Below are 24,560 nucleotides of genomic sequence, written 5' to 3' on the forward strand. Positions count from 1 at the left end.
TTGAACACTTTAGATAAACTTATGATCCACCTAAATCCTAGATAACACTTTTTTCCCACTTGTGACGACTGTCCTTTTTCTATTTTCTTCGTGGTGGGACCTTGTGAATATCGAAAACCCTTATGCAAACTTTTTAGAGTAGGATCTTGACTGAAATATATCCAAGAACACTGGAAAAGCAGTGTTATCTGACAAGAACCAAATGAAACATTTAGAGCTTTTTTTTAGTTAGCAATCTGTGCACGTATCCTGTAGTCCTTGCTTGTTATAGTCCTATAGATTAGTATTGCAGTTAGTGCAGCACGCATTGCACATCCACAAAAAGTTTGTGTTTTTTCAATAACATTTACACTCTGCATTTTTAGTACAGAATGTCTTGAAATTGTATCCAGCTGTAGAATTTGCTCTGTATACAACTGTGTGGTCTCGGAACACTTAAGAATTATGAGAGCTTTATCAGGAGAAGAGCTGCTGCTCAGACTTGCTGAATGTTGTTTCATGGTGAAAGATTAATCCAAGGTGTATGATACTTTGGTCAAGGCTTTTTTCCTTGTTTCTCCCTTAGTTCATGATCTCAAGTGATCACAAGTAAGCAAGCTATCCTCGCATCAGGTCTTGTTTTGTCTGTGGACTGTTGACTATAAGAACATGTTGTAAAATAAGCATCTGAAGTAACAAAGAATTGTTGTTTATTGGCTTTCTTTGTGAATTCATCAGCTGGCTGGGTAATATGCATTTGATTTTTTTTCTTTTTTGACCTGTTCTTTCTTTTTTTTCTGTTTAAAGTTAATGCACGTAAGCACATTTACGCAGAAGTTTATGTATCGTTCAGCCCCGTATGTGTGCACGTGTGTTTATGCTTATGCACTCTTACAATTTACTGACACAGACTGACTTACTGCATACACTCTTATTTTTTAGTTTTACCCCATGTCAGACACGTACCAAAGACCAAACGCATACCACAAGCTGAAGTATTAATGGAATAAACCTTAGGCATGTACTTCTTTATGAAACTGGTACATAGAGAGTACAAAACTATGAAGCTGCTGTAGTAAATATATTTGATTAAGATGGAGTTATGGCCTGTATAACTCAGCTCATGCATCATTGCAGTTAATGTTGCTGTAGTTCTAGGCTTCTTGTTGGATGTTATTTCCTGGTTGTTGTTGGAGCAAGGCTTAAGAAGAAAGCAGTTCTGGGGTTTATGTCTGTTATATTATCTGTGTGACTCTTAGCAAGCTGCTTTGAACATGTCTGTTGTGTAATGGGTTCCAATGTGGAGATCCACGTGGGCTTTAGTATGTCTCTATACTGTTCTTGGGGCATCCATGTGGAAATACTAATTGCTACCTTGAGCATAGTCTAAGCAATTTTGGAGATTATTCTCTGCGCTCTAAAATATAGAATTATATATATGCCATTAATTTTCATTAGCAACTTGATGATGGCTAAAGAGTTTCTTTGTTCTTACAGTACAAGGAGCTCATAAGAGATCAAGAGTTATTAGTGAAACATTTTTTTTTTTCTTTTTTAAATTTTTAAATTTTGGAAGGTTAAAGAGGCAGTAGTTCTTGGACCTGCTTCTTGTATGGATAAAATCACATTTCCTGATTGTTTCACTAGAGGGCTCTGTTGCTCTTTGGAAATGTTGAACAAAAGAGACCTGGTGCTTTTTGCTGTTTTTGCTAAACGCTCCTGAAATGTTGTTGTGTATGTATTCTTATCAGAGCTAGAATTAAATAACTAATAATAGTAATAATAATAATAAAAAAATAAGAAATACATTAGATGTTATCTAAGCTTTATTTTGTAAAATACGTCGCACTTTCAACCAAGCAATATTACTTTTTTAAAGAACAATTGTTTTTAATATCAGGGAAACAGTGCAGCAAATTTGTTATTCTGTGTCTTATGGTGTATGTTGTTGTCTGGTTTTAAGATTCACGCAGTGATGTGACCTTGAAACTACACATTCTATTTCCTGTGCCAGGTAAAGTTGTGTTTAGCCTGTTATGACTGTTAGAATATGAATGAGCAGCAAATTGTAAGTACTATGGCAATATATTATGGAGGGCAAAATGTGTATATTCTGTGCAAACAGGTTCCACGAAGGACTTTGAAAATCTGTTTCCCAGATTTTTTTGCAAGACTGTATTCATTATCACATCCAAACTAACTCAAACACAATCGACTGCTAGTTGTAATATGTTTCATTTTGTGCTATGTGAAGGTCAACATTTCTGAATTGTCTTTCTGAGGGATGCCCAGATCAAGCACAAACTGTCTCTAAAAAATGTAAAACATTTTTGGCTTTGAGCAGCATAACTCTTTCAAATACCGAACAAAGTCCAGAAACTTCAGTTATAATGCCATTTGTTTTAATGTTTTTCTTGATTATGCTTTATCAGAGGTGATATTTAAAAAACAATCAATCAAAAAACAGAACAAAAACTTTCAGTTTCTGTTTTGGTTAAATAGAATTCTCTCTCACCTGGTGCTTTTATTGTTACGAAATGAAGTCTTAGCTAGGAGGAAAGTTATATAGAAGTGCTGTTAATCAGTTCTTAAAAAGTGACTTGCTACTCCAATGGGTTTTCAATCTCCAAATACTTACGGTGTGAGAAGCTAACTTTATTTCTTTTATTTTTTTGGACAAAACTTCAACATTAACAGCTTACGTTGTGCTGATGCCAAAGATTGGGATGTGTACTTAGTATAAACGCCTGCTTTATAACTTAGGCTCTCTTGGATAACTGACCTCTCTAGTTTGTAAATAGTAAAAACAGAAGTTTCTGTTTTATTCCTCTCCTATAGGTTTTTCTTTTTACTTTTGATTCTGTTGGTGTATTACATTTTGTGTGGAAAGTTAAAATACAGTTAGCAGCTGCTTTTTTTAATCCTTCTTTTTAAACTGATTTAAGCTACGTCTATTTCATCCCTTTAAACAAATGTAATTAATTCTTGATTATCCAATATCAACTATAGGGGGAAGAGAATTAGACCTATAACTCATGCTTTAAGTTCAGATACCAGAACAGAATAGAGCCTATGAAGTTTTTGAAATGCACTGTAAACGTATTTATTGAGCTGTATTCCCAGTATCAAATGTCATAGTTAATTGCAGTGGGAGTTTGTGTAATTCCGCAAACGTCTCTGAGCACTGAAACTGTAGAAGGTACCATTTTTGACAGTGGGTAACTGGATAATTTACTTACATGTTACCATGATAATAATGTGAAGTGATAACATCTCATTCACCCATGCTGGTGCCTTTGTGATAAGTAGAGGTCACGTGGCTGTGTGGTTTATCATGTGCCTTTCTCAGTATCACCTGCCTCGAACTCAGCAACCTTCCTCATGCAGGGCATTACAGGTGTAGTTAGTGTTTGTTGAATAGTACTTAATTCAGTAATGGTTTTTTAAGCTACTACGTGTAGGGGCTGTAGAGTTAAACTTCTTGTGGAGATTGCTGATTGTCTGTAGTGCATGCTGGAGAGCTTTTACCAATGTACTCTATGTACATTGAATGGAGAGGGATGAGTTGTTGTTGATCAAAAGTTGTTCTGTACCTGCAATGAGGAGAGTTGTGAAGGTGAGGAATCTTTCTAGTTGCACAACTTGCTGAGATGACTTGTGGACAATGTAGCATTTCTCTGAGGTTGGTTTTTATCAGCCTCTTCAAAGAAGGTAACATTTGCTGAATCCTAATTAGAGCAGTGAATGGTCTAATTTGACTCAAACTGAGATCATATGAAACGAATAAAAACAGACCCTTGCATGTACTGCTGAGGACTTTCATTTTAATTTTATTAGTCTGAGTGTCTTAAGTGTGTTCCTTGTCTTTTGCTGTCGTGCATGGCATTTGGTGGTCTAAGCCCCCTGATGTTTGTATCTGTCAGGGAGGAATAGTTCAGCTCTATTTTTGAGCTGTATCATGCCCTGTTCTTGAAAAATTGTGTTTCTCTTTGAAAGCACAAACATTTTTTTATACTATCTATCCCTTGTTTTCAGTTGGAATGATTTTTAAAAATTATAATATTGGTAGGATTTCTACAAAGGAGCTGCTCAAGATAGTGCTCTGTTTCAATTTCACATAATGGTTCCATGCATGGTTTTTAATTCTTTCCCATGCTATAACGCGTGAATTTTATCATCTTGAAAAAAGGATCCTGTTTTTGTTGGAGAGTTTGTATTGGACAAAACAATTTCTAAGATAAAATACATCTGTCTTGCTTTGGTCTTTAAGGATATTTTTCTCCATTTTATTCACGTGTTGACTTTGCTCAAAGTTTTCTTAAGTGTAAATCTCTTTTCTTGTATTTCTTATAATAGAGAATAAATAGCAAGGAGTTTGGTTCCTAGTAATTTCCTATTTTTGCATCACTTTTTTTCTCATGAGAACAGAAAAAAAGGGGTGCAGTGTGGTGGAGCAAACTTCTGGCAACGCCTCTTGAATGGTCTTTTCCTCGTATCTATTTATCTTTTTTTCTTTCTATTTAAGAGAGTTTGAATGATTCAAAGACAAATTTATCAATTCGCCCAGATTAATAAACTGAAACCTAAGAAGGCTCTGCATATGTTATAGAGTAAAGTGCAGAGAGAAGGAAGGAACAGAGGTTTTGCTAAGGAGGTGGATCTTGTGTTGTCAATTAACCAGCGTAAGTTGTTGCATTAGATGAATGATTACAGCCTTTGCATGGTTGTGTGTTTTCATGCTGGAAGTATCTCACATGAGAGAACAGAAGTGGATGTTAGTTGTGTTTGATTTCAGAGCTTACTGTGAGACAGACACACACACACACGTATATAAATATATGTAATATTACGTTTAACTTTGAATTATTTTTCTTGGATGTATCCTAGCTATTCGTGAGATTATTTTAATGGGATAGTTTTGTATTTACTGGGCTTCTGGAAGCACGAGTGAGTTGTTCTTTGATGTATATTGTTGCTTGTCCTTTGTGAACCTTAGCAGAAAAGCCCTGTTGGCCTGGGTGCAGCTGGGGTGTCTGTGTGCGTTGTCCTGGCAGAATCACTGGCTGATACGTAAGCTGCTGTGATCCATGTGTGTAGACCAAACTCAGCATGGATTATCTTAAAGCATAGAAGTACTGTACTATAAAATATAAGCCTCTACAGAGGAGTTTTAATTTTTTTTTTAACACATCTTAAAAACCCATGCTTTTTTTTGAACCCAAATCTTTTTTTGAAGTGCTGCTTTTCACAGAAGTCCAGTACTTACTAGTGAGCATGAATTTTGTTGTACCAAAGTTTTTGGGGAATGCAAGTACAGTTATTATCTAGCCCAGGCTGCTTCTTGCAGGCATGACATGTTTTCTTTGGATTTTTTATTTATTACTGGCGTATGTTATGTGGGTAATCAGTATGGAAAAGCATGGTGTAACAAAGGGAAAGTGCCTGTGGGATGGACTTAAGTTATTCTTTTGCTGAATGTTAGTAACTGTCAGTCACGTTAGTCTTGATGTTTTGAACAATTAAACTACTAAAAGCTATTTTTCTAAGCTCTGAATAATCTCTAAAGGGGAATTCTTTTAAATTATGGTGTGAGTTCTACAGTTTATGGTCGGTCACAGTGGTTAATTTTTTCTTGATTACCACTGCTTTAGTTTTACTCTGGCTTAGTATTGTGGAATACTGGTATTGCTCTGTTTCACATAAGGCTGCTACTGTCTACTTGTTACTTACTGTAAATACTAAAAAGTCCTCTTGGACTTACATAATTTATTTTTCTTATTGAGTAAGCTGAAAATGGTGTCAGATGTTCATATTGCTTTTCATGCCCATTTTGATGAATCTATTTATTACTTCTGTAATGAGTAGTACACATGGTTGGTTAGCCAAGTTATTGAACTTCGTCAACCTTGGCTGAAATTCACAATGCACATGAAACTTGTTGTAACATGTAAGAAATTGCATCTGAACAAAAAGGTTCAATAATGATTGCTTCTTGTAATAGAACCTTTTTAGCAAAGGATGGGATGGAACTGTATGCCCATGCTTATATTTTCTGGAATTCATCTTAGGAGAATAACATCTGTAGAGCAGGAGTCTTCTTATGTGGTGCTCATTTTCTTGTCCTCCCTGTCCTTTCGCTTTCTTGGTGATATGTGTGTGAGCAAGCAACTGTCGCAGTTCAGTGTTGATTATATTTACATACAGTACGTGCAAATGATGTAAGTACCTTGAGGTTCAGAGGAATCAGTGTTGCTTGAAAAAAAAAAAAAATTCCTAGGCTACAATATTTTTGCAGAGGCTGTATTTGTTGCCTACTTGTTATTTATTCTTTAAGTATCTGTATCCGATTCTCTAATTGGATTTCCTTTATTTTTGATATCTAAACTTGAAATCATAAAACTTGTGGAGCGTTTTCTGTTTGTGTTGATTAGTCAAAAAGCTGCCTTTAGGCAAAAAGTCACTGCTTGTTTAAAAGCTTGTACAAAGGATCTATCGTTGACTTGCAGCACAGCCAAATAAATGAGAACAATGCAATATTGTGCGTTCAGAGATCCAGAAGCCTTGAGAGTTTTTGGTTATGTTCTTCTGCTGCTGCTGGCAAGCATGAGAAGTGTTTCCTGCTTCCGTTACAGACATTAAGTGTGCTACTTGGGATTTTGGGAAGTGCATAATTAATCTTGTTTTATATTTATAGCAATATATGGCTGCAGTAATTGATCAAAGTGTAGAGATTATGTCCATATCCACTTTCCAGTTCAAAATGTGAACTGTTTAGTTCTGTTTTGTGTTCAAAAAGTGTACTTGAGAACTAGTCCAGTTCTTTAGTGGAATGTATAGTTAAGGCATACAGAATAGAAAATATGACTACTAGAAATGAATTAAGCTTTTTTTGGAAAAGTTCTTCATTTGTTTGGATTTAAATCCAGCTGTAAGCACTTGCTGAGAGGTATAAATCTTGTTGAATGATTTTTTTTTTTAATGCCAAAGGTAAACTTGGTTTATTTTCTACCTTAGAGAAATGTATGGTGAAGAGCACATGAAAATGCTCGTGACCTGCTTGGCAGCACACTTTTAGCATCCTGAGCGAATGAAGATTGAGAAGATGTCTTACCTGTATATATTTTTCAATCTAATCTGTGATCAAAGGAATATTGATTGGCCTTCTATCTGCTTTCTGTTAAGAAAAACAAGAAGTTATGTGTCTGCAACATAAGGCGGAGCTATGCTTAGTAATGGTGTATGATATAATTTGATGAATAAGTATCACTTCCTTGACTCTATACTCAGAGTTATTTACCTGGGGAACTTCTTGTAGAAAAAGCAGGCTGAATTCCTGAAGTAGGAACTGGGCAGGCTGGTTTCTGGATGATCTTCAGTGAACTATTCAGTTTGCTTCTTGCTAGCCGTAGACAACAATAACGCTTTCTACCTGCTTCACAACGATGTCATAATGTTTGACTTATGTCAGAAAAACAGTGGGTTTTCAGAAATGTCTAGTATGCTTTTTCTCCTGGCAGTTCTTCCTATTTTAGATATTAATTTTTTTATACTTAGGCATTTTTGGATTTAACACCCCCTTCCCCAAACTATTGAGGTCGAAGTTTTTGGTAGATGAACAAAAACATGACTTCAAAGATGATTCAGTCAGAAGTCCTTGAGCTTCTGTGTGGGTTGCCAGTATTCCAGCTGTGAGCAGGTAGGCCATATATGTGGTCATCTAAACCACCTAGTTGTGGTGGGAGAGTATGCTTGATGTATTTTCGTGCCTTGCTTGAAGCTGAGGTGAAGAGGACTAAAAATGAATAAATATTTTTTTCTTGCACATGGCCTTACACTACAGATCAATGATTTCTAATTCTTGCTTTCCGTTCTTCTTTCTTTTGTGTGGGCAGTTTTTGTTAATGCTCTTCTTGCTTTTCACTTTTTGTTTCGGATCTCCATTTTCTGCCTTACTTTGTAAGTTGGAACCACGTGATGGATCATTTGAGTTACATAACAGCTTCCCATCTCCCTATTTTCTTCGTAGTTTAAAACACACCCAAAAGGTTTGCCAATTTTGAACCTTGGGAGGTCTGTACTCGTCATGAATACCATCTAATCCAGAAAAAGTAGAATTTTAAGGAAATTACACAGGACTTTAAATTTCCAAACCTCTGTGTCTCTTATCTTTCCCTTTTCTGGCTGTCTCCTTTCGTTTGCTTGCACCAGAACGAACGAGAAACTGCATTCTTCCTGTATTCAGTGCTTTTCCTAGGATCCTGAAATTACTCTTGTATTAAAATCTTCAGTTGCTTAACTGAACAAATTGTATTACCTCATTTTCCCTGAAGACAGACGTGGGTAGTGACTGCCAGAAATCAACAGTGTTTTACTGTTCAGTCTGCTTATCTGTTCCTTTTTCCCCACAGCACAACTGTGAGCTCTTAGGAGCAGCACCTAGCTGTGTATGTTTGATCTAAAGACATGTTGACCTAAACTGTGAGCTGTTCAGGACAGAAACTTGGTTTATTAATTACTTGTCTTGCATATGTTCTGTTTGTGTATCTAAATAAATATCGAGTTTGTTTTAAGATAAGCACTTTGGTTCAGTTTATGCTGCAGTACTTCTTCAGTATCTTTACATACAACTGAGTATTTCTCATGAAATAACTTAGAGATTAAAGCTTGGAGGATCTAGTGCTTTAGCTGACAGCACAGTATGTCTTTTAATTATTCTGCCTTGGATGAAATATTTCTCTTTATTAAATTTACTTCTTACATTAACATTGCACTGTTGTACTTGCCAAAAGGAGATTCAAAACATGCAACTAATTTTTTTGTTATGTTTAATTAGGGCTCAGCTCAGCAGTACAGAAAGCTATGATACTGTTGGCTTATAGAACAGAAGTGTACTGGAAAAGTAACTAGAAAACTTCTGGCTTTTTTCTCCATTTTTGCTTTGGTGGGAAAAGCTGTTTTGTTGCCTAAAGCTACTGCTGATGCAAAGAGCAGCTTTAGAGAAAGAGAGTTTGCCAGTCTCATTTCTCTCCACTCTGAACGTGGCTTTTTAATGTGATTTAAAAAAAAAAGAAAAATGAAGGCTTGAGACGGTCAAAGATATTTTTTAAAATTCCCTGGCCTTTTTTCAGCTATCTGAGAAGGCTTGTGTGAGAAGGTGTTTTAAAAACAGCAGTGATGGGGAAGAGAGCCCCACAAAGCTTTTTGGGGGTAAGATGAAGAAAGTATATGCCCCTTAAAACAGCATTGAAAACCTAGCTGATCCTGAGTATCTGGTCAGAATTTTTAATAGACACAGTTATGAGTGCTTTCATGATGGCACTTCTTACGCACCCCTGAATAGTTTCCATTGGATTAGTTAGAAACTTGAGTCTTTTTATGACTGGCCTTTGATACTTGCTACTGATGTTAGGTAAATTCTTAATGTTTTATTATGTGTGTGGGTGTTGTGAGTTTTGTTGCTGCTGCTTCTCTTTAGTTTCCCTCAGCCTTATTATAAAATATATATGAAGCTACAATAACATGCACAAGAAAGTTATTTGTTTCCTTAATAATACATTTGAGTAATAGTACTCCTAAGTAGACTGATTTTTGTTTAAATTAAAACCTGGTCGCTTATCCCTTAGTGACTAAACATTCAGAAATGGTTGCTTACTGGGGAATCATGCGCAATAAATGCCATGTCAAATTTGATGACTCAGTTCTGATCTATTTTTTTTTTTTTTTTTTTTTTGAGATGCTGCTTTGATGTTAATTTACAGTGTACAGGTTTTTTACTTTTTGGTACTCCAGATTTCAGTTAAGTGTTTAGTTTGAAAGTGTTTATTTTGCATTAAGAACAAAAGGAGTTTATTAACATAACTGTAGTTTAACAAAATATTTTGTTTGTCCCTTATGAATATAAACAGATGTAATTCTGAGAAGAGGAATTTTAGCTTTTCATTAACTAAAATTGAGACTATAAGTTGCACTAAAATAACTTCTCATTTTAGGGTGAAGTTGCTAGTTCAAGTTTCTTGTAAAAATACATTCAACTAGTTCTTCAACCTTGGTAATAATATATGTAGAAATTTAGGTAGAAAGTTTGTGGGTTTTTTTTCTTTCCTTAGACAGTTGTTGTGCACTGAGTTGCTGTATATTCAGATGCTTATTTTCCCTCTGTGATTATATTATCTGTACAAAGGAAGTATTTTATGAAAATGGAAGAAAAAAAAACCACCCATATTTTCATAAAACCTTGAATTATAAAGCCATATCCTAAATTCTGATATATTCATTTTAAATGCAGTAGTTGATTCATGTCAGGGAAAACTGGCTGAGTTGCTTGCAGGAAGCCACACTGACATTTTTATAGATAATCAAAAGAAAACATGAACTTCTTCTATGCTTGGAGAAACACTGTAAAGAAAAAGCTCAAATAGAGTAATTTTCAGTTGCAGATGTAGTGCTAAGATATGACAAGTTGTGTTAATGCCTGCAAATGATTTTAAAATTGGTGGAAAAAAAGCTGCTGTATGGTAACTTCTGCTGGGCACTGAAAAAGTATTCAGGCAGATTGTTTGGAGTTTGCTAGAAGCTTGATCCTATCATTTAATAGATGAAAAGCAAGATGAGACGTTAAGGCTGAGGCTTCTCTCTATAGCAGTGTATAATATTGAAACAGTTTTGGCGTTAGTTGAAATGGAAAATTTGTATCTGAGTCTTCTTTGACTGAGATTTCTGATATTGGATGTACATCTGATGGAAGGAATAGGTATCACAGACAAAATGGGGTTCCACAGTTAGTTCTTAACCTGCAATTCCCCTTCTCTTATCTTTTGTCTAATTCCTTGCCAATGTTCAGGCATCTAACAGAGCTAGCAACTGAGAAATATGAGTGATGTATGCGGTTTTGACTTTGTTTCCTACTGCGTTTTAATGAAGTTTGTTTAAGAACATCAAAGTCTGTTCAAATTCACAGCTTTTTAAGAGCCAGTGTCTCCCTATATTTTAGGGACAGACATCTAGTGGTCTATGGGAATTGCCCTTACACAACTAAAATAAGGTCTTATGGGAAATGTGAAGTAACTTGAGTCTGTATGTGATATGTATACGTTTCACAGGACAGTCTGTTCCAGGCTGGAACCCTTAGCTTTTACTGCAATACCTGTATTGAATTGTAACACTTTACAACATGAGAGATAGGAAATGTAGTTTTGAATCTGAGCTAGACTGGGCCTTTGGATAGCTGATATAGCTGTCAGTATTAACAGAGCTAAAGAGATTGAAGTCCTTGCTGTGTTTGTGTGCTGAGTTTTTGACGTGGATTGGTAGCAGTCTTTGGGCAGTAGAACGACAGTGGATACCAGCTCTGACTTCAATTTTGTGGCTCCTAGCTGTGGTATATTTGTAATGTTTACACTTTGTCATTACTTTTTATTTGTTTTATTTGTCTTCAGTTATGGGTTTACCTTTCTTTGACTCATATGATAGATTTTAAATTTGTTTTAGAGGAACAGAGACACAAATCTTAAAAATACCATCAAATAAGAACATTTTTCATGTTTGTCCAGTGTTATAATCCCTTCAGATTAAAGTATCTTGAGTTTTGCCAGTGATAATGGCAATACACTTCTTATTGGGAATAACTTTTTAATTGCCCAGAACAGTATATTGCAAAGCATAGTACGTAATGAGTTTATATTTTTAAGTTGGCTGGATGGAAAACAGAACTCAATCCCTTAGTCATCCTGTTACATTTTGGTTGGCTTTTTCAGTGGCTTATGGCTCCAAGAAAAATAGCTTTGTCCAATTCATGCACAAAGGGAGAGGCAGGAGAATCTACCTGTCATATAACATCACACTTCTAAATGAAAAAATCAGTATGTGTTGTTACTGTTGCCTGCAAATACATTGAAGCAAAGGTAGCATTAATATTTCATGTTAATTGCTTTTTAAAGAACGTAGTGTGTTAATATTTTGGTGTTTTATTTGCTTGCAAACTTTCATTTGTAGCAACTTTAATAGTATCTCTCTAAAACTTTATCCTAAATGCTTGTATTGAATCAGTACTGTTGTGGCCAAGTGATTCTGATAGATGATGGTTTGGGGGCTTTGAAAATTCAGTAATGTGATGATTCGCATATGGCTGCCATCACTCCAAATCGATGCGAGGTACCCTTCAGCTACTAACACAAGCAAAGATGATCTTGATTGTAAAAGATTCTTCCCTAAATCACATGTTGTTGTTGCAGCATGCAACCAGAAGAGAAGTTTACATAACTTCAAAATTCACATCACTTTCGCATGTTTGAATCTGTTTCATTCTGTCTATTGCATGAGCAGGTTGGGTTTGTTTCAGTAATACTTAGCTCTTCCAAGTTGAAGTAAATCTGGGGCTGCATAGGAGAAAAGTATTTTCCATTTATATGTAGTTTTCTTGATCAAATCTCAAAAGACAAAAGCATCTAGTTTGTTTGCTGAGATACCAGCAGTGGAGCTCTATTTTGGATTGTAAAGATGATTTGTTTGAAGTTCTTCAGTATTTAACCTTCTCACAATTTTTTGTTCTTGGTAGTAAAACTGGATTTGAATTGCCTTTTTTGTATTAAACACTATAGATATTTTAAAAAATCACACATGGATTCTGAAAATTAACTCACTTCACTTTGCAAATCTGTCTGTTTATAAAGAACTTGAAAGATGTGTACTGCAGTTTAGAATGTAATGTGAGAGTTTGTGAACAATGTAAGTGGAAAAACAAACTGAAGAAAGCTGTGAAAATAATATACATACTTAATGATATAAAATATTCGTGCTTACAAAATCAGTTGGTTTTCACTTTTCTGCAGTCTGTAAATAACCTGCTAGGCTATGGAAGACCAGGAACACGTAACTCACAGGCTAATGCATTTCACTTTCAATGCCATAAGTATTTTGTTCGTTTATTTGATCTTGCTTTATTTACAGTAGTGGAAGATAAGAAGGCTTTCTTCTGGAATTCCTTGTAGTTTACATTCAGACGGCCTGTGACATAGGGCTCAAGGAAGGCTGGAGTCATGACAGCTTGAAATTGTTACTGAAGCACATGGGAAGAACCTCAGGGCCTCCGGAGCTCTTCTATCAATGGAGAGAAGGGAAGAAATCATTTTGAAGAAGCTAAAGGCAAACAAACCCTGTAGGCTCTTAAATAAGAGGACTGAGCTTTTGGAAAGAAAGATGTCAACTCTGCTGTTTATATGTGTTGTAAGTGACAGATCCAAGGTTTTGTGGAGCGTTTCAGAGAAGGCAGAGAAGCTGAAAGTCTTGCTATTGTCTGAAATGTTTCTGAATTTCTTTTTGTGTATTCAAAATTTCTTATCTATGTTTAGAATAAAAAAAAAAATGCTACTTCCAAACATTTAAATGCCTGATGCAAATTCTTTACAAAGTGCTCTACAAGCTAATGGTAAGTGGACTCTGTGCTGCCCCTTAATTAATAAATCATCAAATTACTTTTCCACTCAATGAATTATTTTCTTTGTTTTATAGAGGAGGTTGTACTGTGTGACAGACCCATACGCTCATTTGGCTTATGTTGAGTTGGCATTAATTGAACAATGCAAACTGCTTATTAAGTGAGACCATTAGCTGAAAATCTGTCCCCAAACTCACTGACAGAAGTCAGTTGTGGATAGATAAAGTGAGAGTATGGTGTTGAAAAATCATAGACTATGAAAAATGAAATCAGGTGCTATTTCTTGAGTCTTTGATGTAAATAAAGGGCTGAAAGGTTTTAAATGCCTGCAGGAAATCCCATATGCTTACTGTCCAGGTAGCTCTTATTAGTTCTACTATCAGTCTTTTATGTTCTTTGCTGAAGTGAAAAGCTGTGCTATAGTATTTACTTAATGTAGCTCTGAAACAGGTTGTCATTTCAGAGTGTCAAATTAGAACTCATTAAGGAACAGGAGTAGTGACCTCAGAAAGCTCTCACCTCTCGAAATTTCCAGGGTAATCACTTGAAATTTGTCTTAGTTTTAGAAAATGTTTTACTGAACAATGTATTGTATTTAAAATTTAAATATATGCTGGAATAGCAACCACATTATATATTGTTCTCCTGTCACATTTGGGGAAGCATTTACCTTGTTTTTCGTAACTGGCAATCCTTAATGTTCATGTGCATTCTCATGTGCTGTATTTTTAATGAGGTTTTACATGCTTTTAAATAAACAAAAACACTAAGAAACAAAACCAAAACCCATCCCAGCAACAACAATTGCTGAAATAACAAACTCACAAATAATATGTAATGGGTGATGATGCAGTATATTCTCTATGAAAGGATATTCAAGTTTTTTTTTTAACTTTGCAAGTGAAATTATTTTAAGAAGCGTTTGGTTCTTTTGAACTCTGTGAGTTACTCTTATGGGTGGAACTGAGGTTGTTCTATTCCATCAACAATGCACTTCCTTAACATAATCATGTGAATTTCTCTTTTTATTTATCCTGCTATGACTCTTTGAATGTTTGAGCGTGTTTTTAAATTTGTGATTTAACTCTGTTGTATGAAACCACATTGAACACGTATTTTGATTAATGTATTTTCTTACAGACAAGTAAGGTTTCTCTTCCTAGAACTTAAATGGTTTTGTACTTAAAATACTCAGTCCCTGTGTGAGGCGTAGGTTTTAAAATGCTTTGCTGTGTGTTGAAAACACTGCTCCATTTTGCTGAAGCACAAATAGTGTTGACAAACTTGATTTAACAACATGAGTCTGTTAAGTTTTCCACTATTTTAGAAGCTTCTCTCCCTTTCTGTTATGTATGTGACACTGAAGGAGGAAAGAAGGGTTAAATTCTGCAGGAGAAACAAAGAGCTAAAGCGATAAGAAGGGCTTGAAAACCAAGATACTTCCTAAATTTTACTTCAGGAATTTCAGTTTGAAATTGCAGTTTTCTAAGCTCCTGCCTAGTTACTCGATAAAGTGTGAAGGTAATTAATTTCACTGCTTATTAGGAGCTTTCAGGCCTATTTAGATCTATTTTAAGGACATATCTAAAAATGCTGCCTCTTGAGAGGGCTGGGCAACTCAACAGGTAGTTCTAACTTAATCCCTAGTGAATTCTATGATGTAGTCATCATGTTGCCTCTTATTGTTGATAATTTTCATTCGGTAGACAGTCTGGAATGATTATGCTTCACACAAACTAAGAAAAAGAAAGACCAAGTCATAATGGTTATGTGCAATCCCTACAAAGCTAATAATTCGGTTGCTGAATTGGAGTAATTGTGTGGTTTGGGATACCTGGATTTATTTTTCTCTTTTTGCACAAATCTAACTATTCTAAATACAGTGTGTATATGAATGAGTTAGTAATTTGTTATGTGAGTATAACAAATGTTGTGGTGATGGACCCATCACCACTTGACCCATGGCTGTATTTTGAATGGAAAGAGAGACTGCTGGTTAAAAATTCAGCCAGAGGGTTTTTTAAGCACTTAATTTCATGGAAAGATTCAGAATGCATCTGCCTATGGGTGAAGAATAATCCTCTGGTGGAGCCAAGAGGAGTAAGTACTAGAGGGAAGGTTTTAGTCACTGGCTTTGCAAGAAAAATCAAAGTGGTATTATTAACTGAATTTGGAGTTTGTAATTAGTTCGATTTCAATCGTTTTCAGTTTAATTTATAATCAAGTTATTAACCGTAAATGAGAATGACATGGAATTTATTATTGTGTGCAACGTGTGACATGGAGTACGGTTAGCTAAACATCATCATACTCAGCAAATTAAACTGGCTGTCTTTGTATAACAGTACAGTAAATATTCCAGGCGTTTCTCTAGTTTTAATAATATGGTAGGATGTTAAGAATGTGTTGTTTTCTTTTGTGCAAAACAGGAAGCATACACTTAGCTAATAGTGCTGTGGTACAATGTATCTTACTTCAGTTATATGAAAAATTCTAATTAAATACACTTAAAGTAGAATTAGGAACAGAGGAAATCTTTGCACATGCTGTAGCTGAATTCATGTGCATGCAATGAATTACCCAGGTAATTAAAGTTGCTTGGTACAATGAATGGCTTTAAAAGAGATGGAAGAAAATTACTTGGACTTAAATACCATAAGTATGTAATTGCAGAAAATGGTCTAAATTTGTCTTGGTGTCTCTTGTTTCTGTAATGGAAGCTACATCTTGTGCTCTGAGTTTTGTTGCTCCAGGGTGTTTTGGACGTGAGACAGCCTATCTTAATAGGTTTTTTTGGTAAACAAATTTTAAAATGAAAACATGAACATGCTTTAAATATTATAAATCTAAAGCAAATACCTCTTCTCCTTGACTTATTCACATGCTTAAATTGCTGGGCATTTCAGTTTGATTCTTCGTTTTCTAGTTTAAGCTTGTCTAATTTGAATTCATTAAGTTATGTTATGATTCTTTCAAAGAGTTCCATTGTTAGAGTTTTCCATGGAAATGGGCACCCAGTGGTACTATTGAATAGATCACAAGCATGGAATAGCTCACCCTGATAGAAACCTAGTTTCTGGCTCAAGTCTCTGTGCTTTATAAGCTTTCTGTGCTCCCAAGAACTCATCAGTCTCCTGTTGTAAATTGTCACAGATCTTTCTAATTAAATAAAGTTTATCTTGGACCAGCTTCTAGGCAGCTTTTCATTAATGAATTGGGCAGCAAAACAGAGCACACTTACATAGCTTGCATATGATGCAAGGGTGGATATCTGCAGCTCTTGGTGGATAATTCCATAATTTGAATTGATTTCATTAAATTTCAAGACAGTCCAAATTAACAAATGGAAATTAATCTGAAGTGCCTTTTTGGAAAGGAGAAATTAAGTGCCCAGATTGAGAATAGGGAAGAACTGATTTATAGTATTGCCAACAAGTTTATATAGAGGCTTAGAAATTCACTGTATGTGTGAAAGTTTGGAAAAAAAAAAAAAAAGGGATATTCATTAATGTCGCACAGCAGTAAAATGTGAATATCTTTCCTGTTGTTTTGGAAAGAATGTGCTTGCAGACTGTCATGCCCACTGGTTTACCCAAAAGAAGGATTTTTTTTTTCATAGATTAGTTTTTCATTGTATCATCAGGTTAATCCAGTGAACCGTTTAGTCTACAATACTATACCCAGTGTATCGAAAGTGCACAGCATTTAGTTGGTTATTCATGAGACAGTTGTGAGAAGTTGCTAGGCATTAGGTGATGAAAAAATGAGGTTACTGTACCCAGATCATTTGAACAAAATCTTAGCAAAGATTTTAAACTGCTTGTATAATAAAATGCTGTAGTAGATTGTAATCTATCTTGGTAGAACCTAATTTTCTAAGAGTGAACTGGGCAACTCTTTCCCAGGAGTGGTTTGACACTTTGGTATTTCTCTTGTTTGCATTTTTTGGCAGAAGTGTCTGAGAGATTGGGTAGTGCTGTGAAAAAGGAGCAATTACCTCCATGTGACTTTTACTGTTGTTCCCTCTTATGTCCCTCTGGGTGATCACTGCTGCCACAGGTGGCTCTCAAACTGATGAGCCAAAGGCTAAGTGCATCTGGAGCACCCAGAACTTGGTTTTACAGTACTCTTTCACTTTCATTGTGCTCTTGCCAGACATAACAGGTTTGCAGTCTTACTATTCCAGCTTATTCCTGTTTATACCTCACAGTCAAGCGAGTAAGGAATTAAGTAGAGTTCTACTTTCTTAACAGTTGAAGGTAGAAAGAGAAATTGGAATCTGTGTTTTGAAGTCCCCAAGCCTATTGAGCAAAACGTATACAATTATAGTCCTGCTTAAAGTGGTCTGTACTTTTTTCTCTCTGTACTCGGAGCAGCTGGGTCCAGTTGACCAAGTTTGTACTAAGTCAGACAGCAGGTAGTGTTAGAGTACTTCAGTATGTGCCTCACCTGTTTTTCTAATGATATAGCTCTCTTTTGTTACTGAGATCTGTTTCTGACTAGGAAAATGCTTTATCGTAGGTTTTGAAACAGCAAAGTCTTTGGCGCTGCATGGAGCTCACGTTATCCTGGCCTGCAGGAATATGTCAAGAGGCAATGATGCTGTACAACGCATTCTTGAGGAATGGGTAAGTGAATGCTGCTTATAATGTCCAACATTAAACTGTTTGTCAGTATATGAAGTCGTTTTTGATGCACAAGCAGTTTAATAGGTACTTACGTTGTCATGCAAGAATCTAAGGAAAAGGGCGTCTTCTTACTTTGTAATATACTGTTTGGTCACTTCTGCTTCAGTGGTGGAGATTTTTCATTTCATATAATTGTGCTGGATTGTAAGGCTTGACATATTGTTATATAAGAATATACAAAAGCTTTGTAAGTTTGAAAGAACCACTAAGGCGCATTTCATAGTTGAAAGGACAGGGTAATTCCAGAACCAAAGTCTGTAACAATCTGAAGGAGAACATACTCACAGCCATTTGTTTGTCTGTAGTTTTTGTACTATGGGAGATTACAGGGAATCATTCTTACACTTCTCAAAAACCAAAGGGGTTTCTCTCCTTTCCCTATCCATCAGGCAGAACACCACTGCTACAGGTAGTTTGTCTCAATTCCTTCACATTTCTTCCCTCTTTCATTCATTTTTCTTCCATTTTGTTACAAAATACAAGCCCCTCAGTGCCTTCTATTCACTTGTTTCTCTCCTTCTCCTAGCTCTCCTCTCCCTACTTTTTTGGGGGGTCTTCTAATGCCCTTATTTCAATGTGTTCAGTGTTCTTAATTTATTCCTCATACAAACATTCACTTGCTAGTAAGGCTAGTTTTGTCCAAACTTGCTTTGATTGCTGACTTCAGGAGTTAATCTGTTGACACAGTTCTGTATGCTCTAAGTAATAAACTGCAGGGTCAAGTTCTTGGAATTTCATTTCTGTCCTGCTAGAATTATTGATGAATGTTCTAGCTCTGTTTCTCAATCTCTGAAAATATTTTGGCTGCTCTCAGAAGATATGGAGGAGCATTGGTATTATTAATATTTACACATAGTCTACAGATATTTATTAGTGCAAAACAAACAATGCTTGCTTACTTTCTAAACAAGTAATGCTTATAATGCTGCTAACATTTGTAACCACAATTTTCTTCAAGAAACAAAATCTTTGGCTTCAGATATTCTTCTCTTGCTCGGATGATATTAATGACTTACAGTAAAGAATTGAGAGGCAAAAAAATCTTCTTTTCCGTACTTCACATTAAGGCTATCTTTTTGTTTGTTTGTTTCAAAGATGTGAAATTCTAAGAGAATTCCTTTATGGGTGAGCATGGGGCATAAGGCTTAATGTTTGCCTGTCTGTTTCCTTGCTCTGGGAATGGTTTGGAGGTATTCCCATTCTTGGAGATGTTCAAGGCCAGGTTGGATGGAGCCCTGGCCAGCCTCATCTATTGCCTGATGCAGCGGTTGGCAAACCTGCCTGTGGCATGGGGTTGGAGCTAGATGATCTTTGGGATTCCTTCCAACCCAAGCTGTTCTATGATTTTTTTTTTTCTTTTTAAATTTAGGATAAAAGATACTCAGCGCTCTTTTATTTTAGTGTAAAATACCACATTGCTCCCTTAATTCTAAGCTTATCTTAAGCATTTTGAAGGCCGTGTGAATTTAGGAGTACTAGTTTTAGAGCTTGTATTTCTTCACCAGAAGTTAATGAATTTGTAATTGAATGAAGATCACTGAATTTCAAATGACTTCAGAAACACTACACTTATTTACTAACAGTTTTCAAATTCTAATTGTTCAGAAAATAATCTCATCTGTAAACTGGGTAGCTGGAAAACCTTCAATGCATCTTTATAATGGCTTTGTTGTTGTTTATTAAGAGGGACTAATTAACTTTGATTATTGCGCTAATATTATGGCACTTTGACAGTCCTTCAGATTTATGACTCTGGGAAAATAAACAAATGAAATGCAGGTGCTGGAGCAGAAAGAATAAGTTATTACTGAACTTTAATTACTTGGAATGTGTAACCAGGAGAGAATTAGTTGATGAATTACAAGAAGCTTAAAATTTACATCGAATTGTAAGCAATCTTAAGGAAAACACAAAACTTGCCCTGTTTATTGAAAACAGAGACAAAGATTAATTTGGTTAATTGATACTAATATTAAAATATTGACATAAAATATTATTTTTTTAGCTTACAGATGTCAGAACAGACCAGGAAGTTGTTAATAGGTAATTCTTTCCTAAAATTAAGGTTCCAGAAAAATGTTAGCAGTTATATGTTATAAGGTTCAGATGAGTTCTGAAAATTTGGCTGGAAGTACTGTACCATAAAGGACTTCAAAATATCCACAGTATTTTGACTCCCTTGTTCCTAGGGAAAGCAAAATAATTAAAAGGAAATGGGTTTACTTGAGCTTTACTTTTCAATTTGGAATCAATTAAAAAAAAAAAAAGAAAGCTGTTTAAGATGCAGCCTTACAAAGCTTCGTGTTCATTTTGCTCAGTGTTTTTGGCAGCAGTTATGCTACCTGCTTGCATTGAATTTGTTTCTAAGCTGTACTTTAAATACAGTCTTTGTCCACGATGTTGAAGCATAGAAATTTGTTAAATAAGTGCCTGCTTTTCAACTGAATGTCCAAACCCAAATTTTCTTCTAATCTGCAGAAGTACATTTCTACAACTCAAAAAATTGTTGCTGCGTGGAATGCTGGTGTGTTAATGTGCTTCAAGTGTACTGTGTTAGAAATAAAATGTGTGTTTCTTAACTATAGCAAAAATATTACCAGAAGCCATATGCATGCTGTGCTGGCTCTTCTGTGGGACAGCATGCCTTAAAACTTGAGGTTTAAATTTCTGACAGAGAAGATTTCCTTTTTTATGCCATTTGTCATCTCATGGAGTATCTGTAATTCCTTATGAAAGAAGCAACTAGAGCTCTTTGCAAGAAGACAAAAGTATTAAAAATATATAAACTGACATTATTTCCAATTTGGTACCACTATCTAGTTGATGATCTGTATAAAAATAAAGCTGCAAAACTTCCACAAGGTCTGCTCTGAAAGTAATGCCTCCTATTTTATTATGTTGGCCCACGGTGTTAGAGGTGGATGTTGGTGGTATGGCCGTAGAGGATGAACTTTCCACCAATATTCCATTCCATTTTGTTGCTGTGTGACAGATAACAGCAGAGGGGTGGACTGACAAAATGATGTCTGACATGGAAGTGCAGATGCAGCAAAGAGGGGAAACTGAATTTCTCCATGCGGAAAAGATGGCACCCGTTGACATTCAAAACTTGCTGAATGTTTGTGGAGCACAACAAGGCAGTGGGTGGTGAATTTCAGCAGTGGCGACAGCAACAGTGGGTCACCTCCACTGGTACAGATTGTTACGAGTGCAGCATGCAGCTCTTGTTCATTGCTGGCAAAAATGCAGAATTAATGATGTTGAACATGCTGAAAATAGCATGTTGTAGCAGAGAATTTTCTCTATCAAATAGTGTCACTGTGCTCTTTGTATGTCTTGTTTATTTCAACAGAATGTACAGGAGGCATTACTTTTGAAGTGACCTACATGGTAAAAGCTGAAATTTAAGGTTATATGTGAAAATTGGAAGGCAACATGCACCAAAAAATCCAGCTATTAGGATTTAGAGAAAGGAGGAGGAATGATGAGAGAAATAATTTTTTTCTACTATTCTGGATATTTTAAAACAATTTTTCACTGATCTTATTTGACTACTGGAGACAAATCTAGAAAACTGATTTTAATAATCTGTGTCAAAAGAGCTGCTTTATAGGAAGTTGGAGCTGCTTGTCCAAGGATGAGCCATAGAAACCTGCAAATTACTTTAGATAACTGGCATTTATTTGCAAGCTGCAGCATTCCAGTTATTTTCCTACTGAAGTGGATTTTTTGCTAATGTTGCAAATAGAGAGGTAATTGCTTTGTATGTAAAGCATTGTGACAAGTTTTAATGTGACTGATGTAGCTAGTCTGTCATATATAATTTTTTTAGAAAGGTATATTATCCTTGTACAATTTAATGTCTTTAAATGTATAGAGAGAAAGCAAGAGAAAGTGTGTAAAAGCAGATAAAAGAGAGATCAGTATGCTTTACAGTTGATATCTTGAAAATGAATGTTGTTCATGCACGATGACATTCAAAATCAATTTAAAACTGTTTGATAATTTCTTGCTCAGAAAAGAGGAAATTAGAATTCTAGAGTTATGATTCATTTTAATCAGAAAGAAATTGTCAAACATAAATCTCTCCTTGAGTAGTGAAAAGGCTTGAAAGCAGCCAAGAAAAAAATATCAATACTTTGCAAAGGAGGAATGATTGTTCCAATTCGTAGCTTAATTGACTTTAAGGCTTAATGAAAAACACTGCAGTGCTGTTTGTACACATAGATGCTTTGACAAACATTGAAATCTATGCTTCAGGAAGAGAAGCTAGGTAATTTATTTTACATTATTATTGGTACAGTTTTCTAATTGACTATGAGTAAGGTGGTGGGATAGGACTGCATAGCTCATGATGTTAGTGGTATTCTCAAGAAGGTTCTTAAGAGAACAAATAATAAAATGTTTCATAAATCACAGTTTTTCTTGCCAGGAAGCCCTCGTTTATTTACTCCTGTCAAATAGTCTCTGAAATAGATATTAAAAGATAAATCGCAAGTTAAATATATCATATTAAAAAAGTATAATATTTCATTTGTTATCATTCCTCAGTGTTAAGCCTACAGCTACACATCAAAGATGAGATTAAAACGTAAAGAGAAAATTTGGATTTCTTTTATGTGTAGCAGCTTAGAAGGTATAGATGTGACAAGAGAGGAGAGAATGGCTATGAAGAAAACCAACAAAGTAAACATGACTAGTTGCTATATTCCTTTCCCCCAAAGTATTCTCCACCTAATGAGTGATTTATATTCTTGCTGATTAAGTAACTGAATTAAATTAAAACCTGATAACTGAGTCTTTGTATTCCACTTGTAATTTTGCAAAGAACAGAGAGATAAGAAGTAAATTGGGTGCACTTACAGAGAATGTGGGCACAATTTTTCGTATGTGGACTGCTCTTGTTTCCTCCTGAAGGAAGGAAGTCTCGTTACCCAAGCAGTGTTTCAGCTCCACTGGTGTTTCTGTTCTTCATGTATGTACCAAGAATACAGATAGAAACAGCTCTGTGAAATATTACTCTAATCTCTCAAAAGAAATGGATGCTAATTTGAAGCAACAACAACAAAAAAATCCAATTTTCTGTATATTGGATGTTAATTTCAGAGCTATTTCTATAAATCAGTCAAATTTTAATACATACCTTCCATACTGTTACTGTTAGGACAAACAAAATAAGTTGTTACTGGAAGTTTACTCAAGTGGATGATACAGTGGGGTCATCTCATCGTGGTTAGTAACAGATACTTACAGAAAAGTGTCAAGAAGTCAGCTTTGGAAGTGTGATAAGTATGGAATGGAGCCACAGTACAGAGTACAGAATTAGAGTTTCATAGGGGTGCGAAATGTCTTAAATAATCTCTTTGAATATTGTACTGCAGAGCACACATTCCTGTGAAAATATTATTTCCATTGCTGGAATAAAGAATAGTGGTGTTTCTAAAAATGATATTCCAAAGCTATGTGTTAGTGGTGCACACATCATTGCAGCACAGTATATACATCCTCTGGTGCTCTGAATAGTGGCCATGTTGGAGCACTGAGATAATAGGAGTTATCCAAACCTTGCTATGAGGAAAAGCCCTTGCAGGAAGAGGCCATATGTGCTCAAATAACACATTACTGCCATTGCTGAATGTAATTTTTTTCGAGTGTGATACGGATCTCTTTGAAATGAAGGAATCTTTCAATTAACTGTAATTTGAATAGAATCAACCCTCATATTACTCTCAGAGAATGGATCGTGTTGGTCTTATTTAGATGTTACTGTCACTGATACTGGAATGATTTTGGCCATAATGTTAAGGAGTTCAGTAAGTTCCTGTGAGGAACGTGCTCAGCTGAGACACCTTGTGAAAGGGATGTGTGTTGCAAAGTTATTTTCTGGGTGCAGGTGGAAAGTAAACTATTAAATAATAGGCATAATTTGAAACAAAGGTAGCATGTATACACAGCACTGATCAAAACTGAGTATAATACAATCTGCTATTACACTGTTAGTGCTGGTAAGGCACTAAGGTGCTGGTAAGCAGTTGATGTAGCGTTTTGAAGTCTCCCAATGTGTTATGTTTGTTTCAGTGTGCAGGTGTGTGTTGGGTCTGTAGCTATCCACGTGGAATGTCTCACCTGTCAGAGCTATTGATCTTCTCATCTGTGAGAAATCTATGATCTCCAGCTGCTTCTGCCAGATTTGTCTAAAAACTGCAGCAAATGACTGAGTGTAGCCACTGACAAGAGCTTGAAGCTTTTGAGTGATTTGGGAGGAAATTCATGTTTTGAAAAACTCCCAGTTAAAAACATTAAACAGTTTAACCAGCGTTTGCATGGATGGATTGTTAAGATCTATTTTTTGTACACTATAAACATATGGCATGAATTTGCTCTCATTACAGATGCTGAGAAAAGGGAAAGGCAAATATTTATATTACATGCATGTTTTACAGTAAAAACACTGTTCAGTT

The 24,560-nt window shown here is 35.5% G+C and overlaps 1 protein-coding gene across 1 annotated transcript in view; it reads left to right on the forward strand.

The window, feature by feature from the left end:
• The window catches only part of WWOX (WW domain containing oxidoreductase), a 472,763-nt gene that overhangs the window by 5,994 nt on the left and 442,209 nt on the right, over positions 1-24,560 (forward strand). The window contains exon 5 of the mRNA XM_031615127.2: positions 17,933-18,039. Within this exon, the coding sequence (XP_031470987.1) occupies positions 17,933-18,039 (107 nt within the window). The remainder of the gene's footprint in view (positions 1-17,932; positions 18,040-24,560) is intronic.

This window comes from Phasianus colchicus, chromosome 13 (genome assembly GCF_987193195.1).
Source record: "Phasianus colchicus chromosome 13, bPhaCol1.hap1.1, whole genome shotgun sequence".
Taxonomy (NCBI): domain Eukaryota; kingdom Metazoa; phylum Chordata; class Aves; order Galliformes; family Phasianidae; genus Phasianus; species Phasianus colchicus.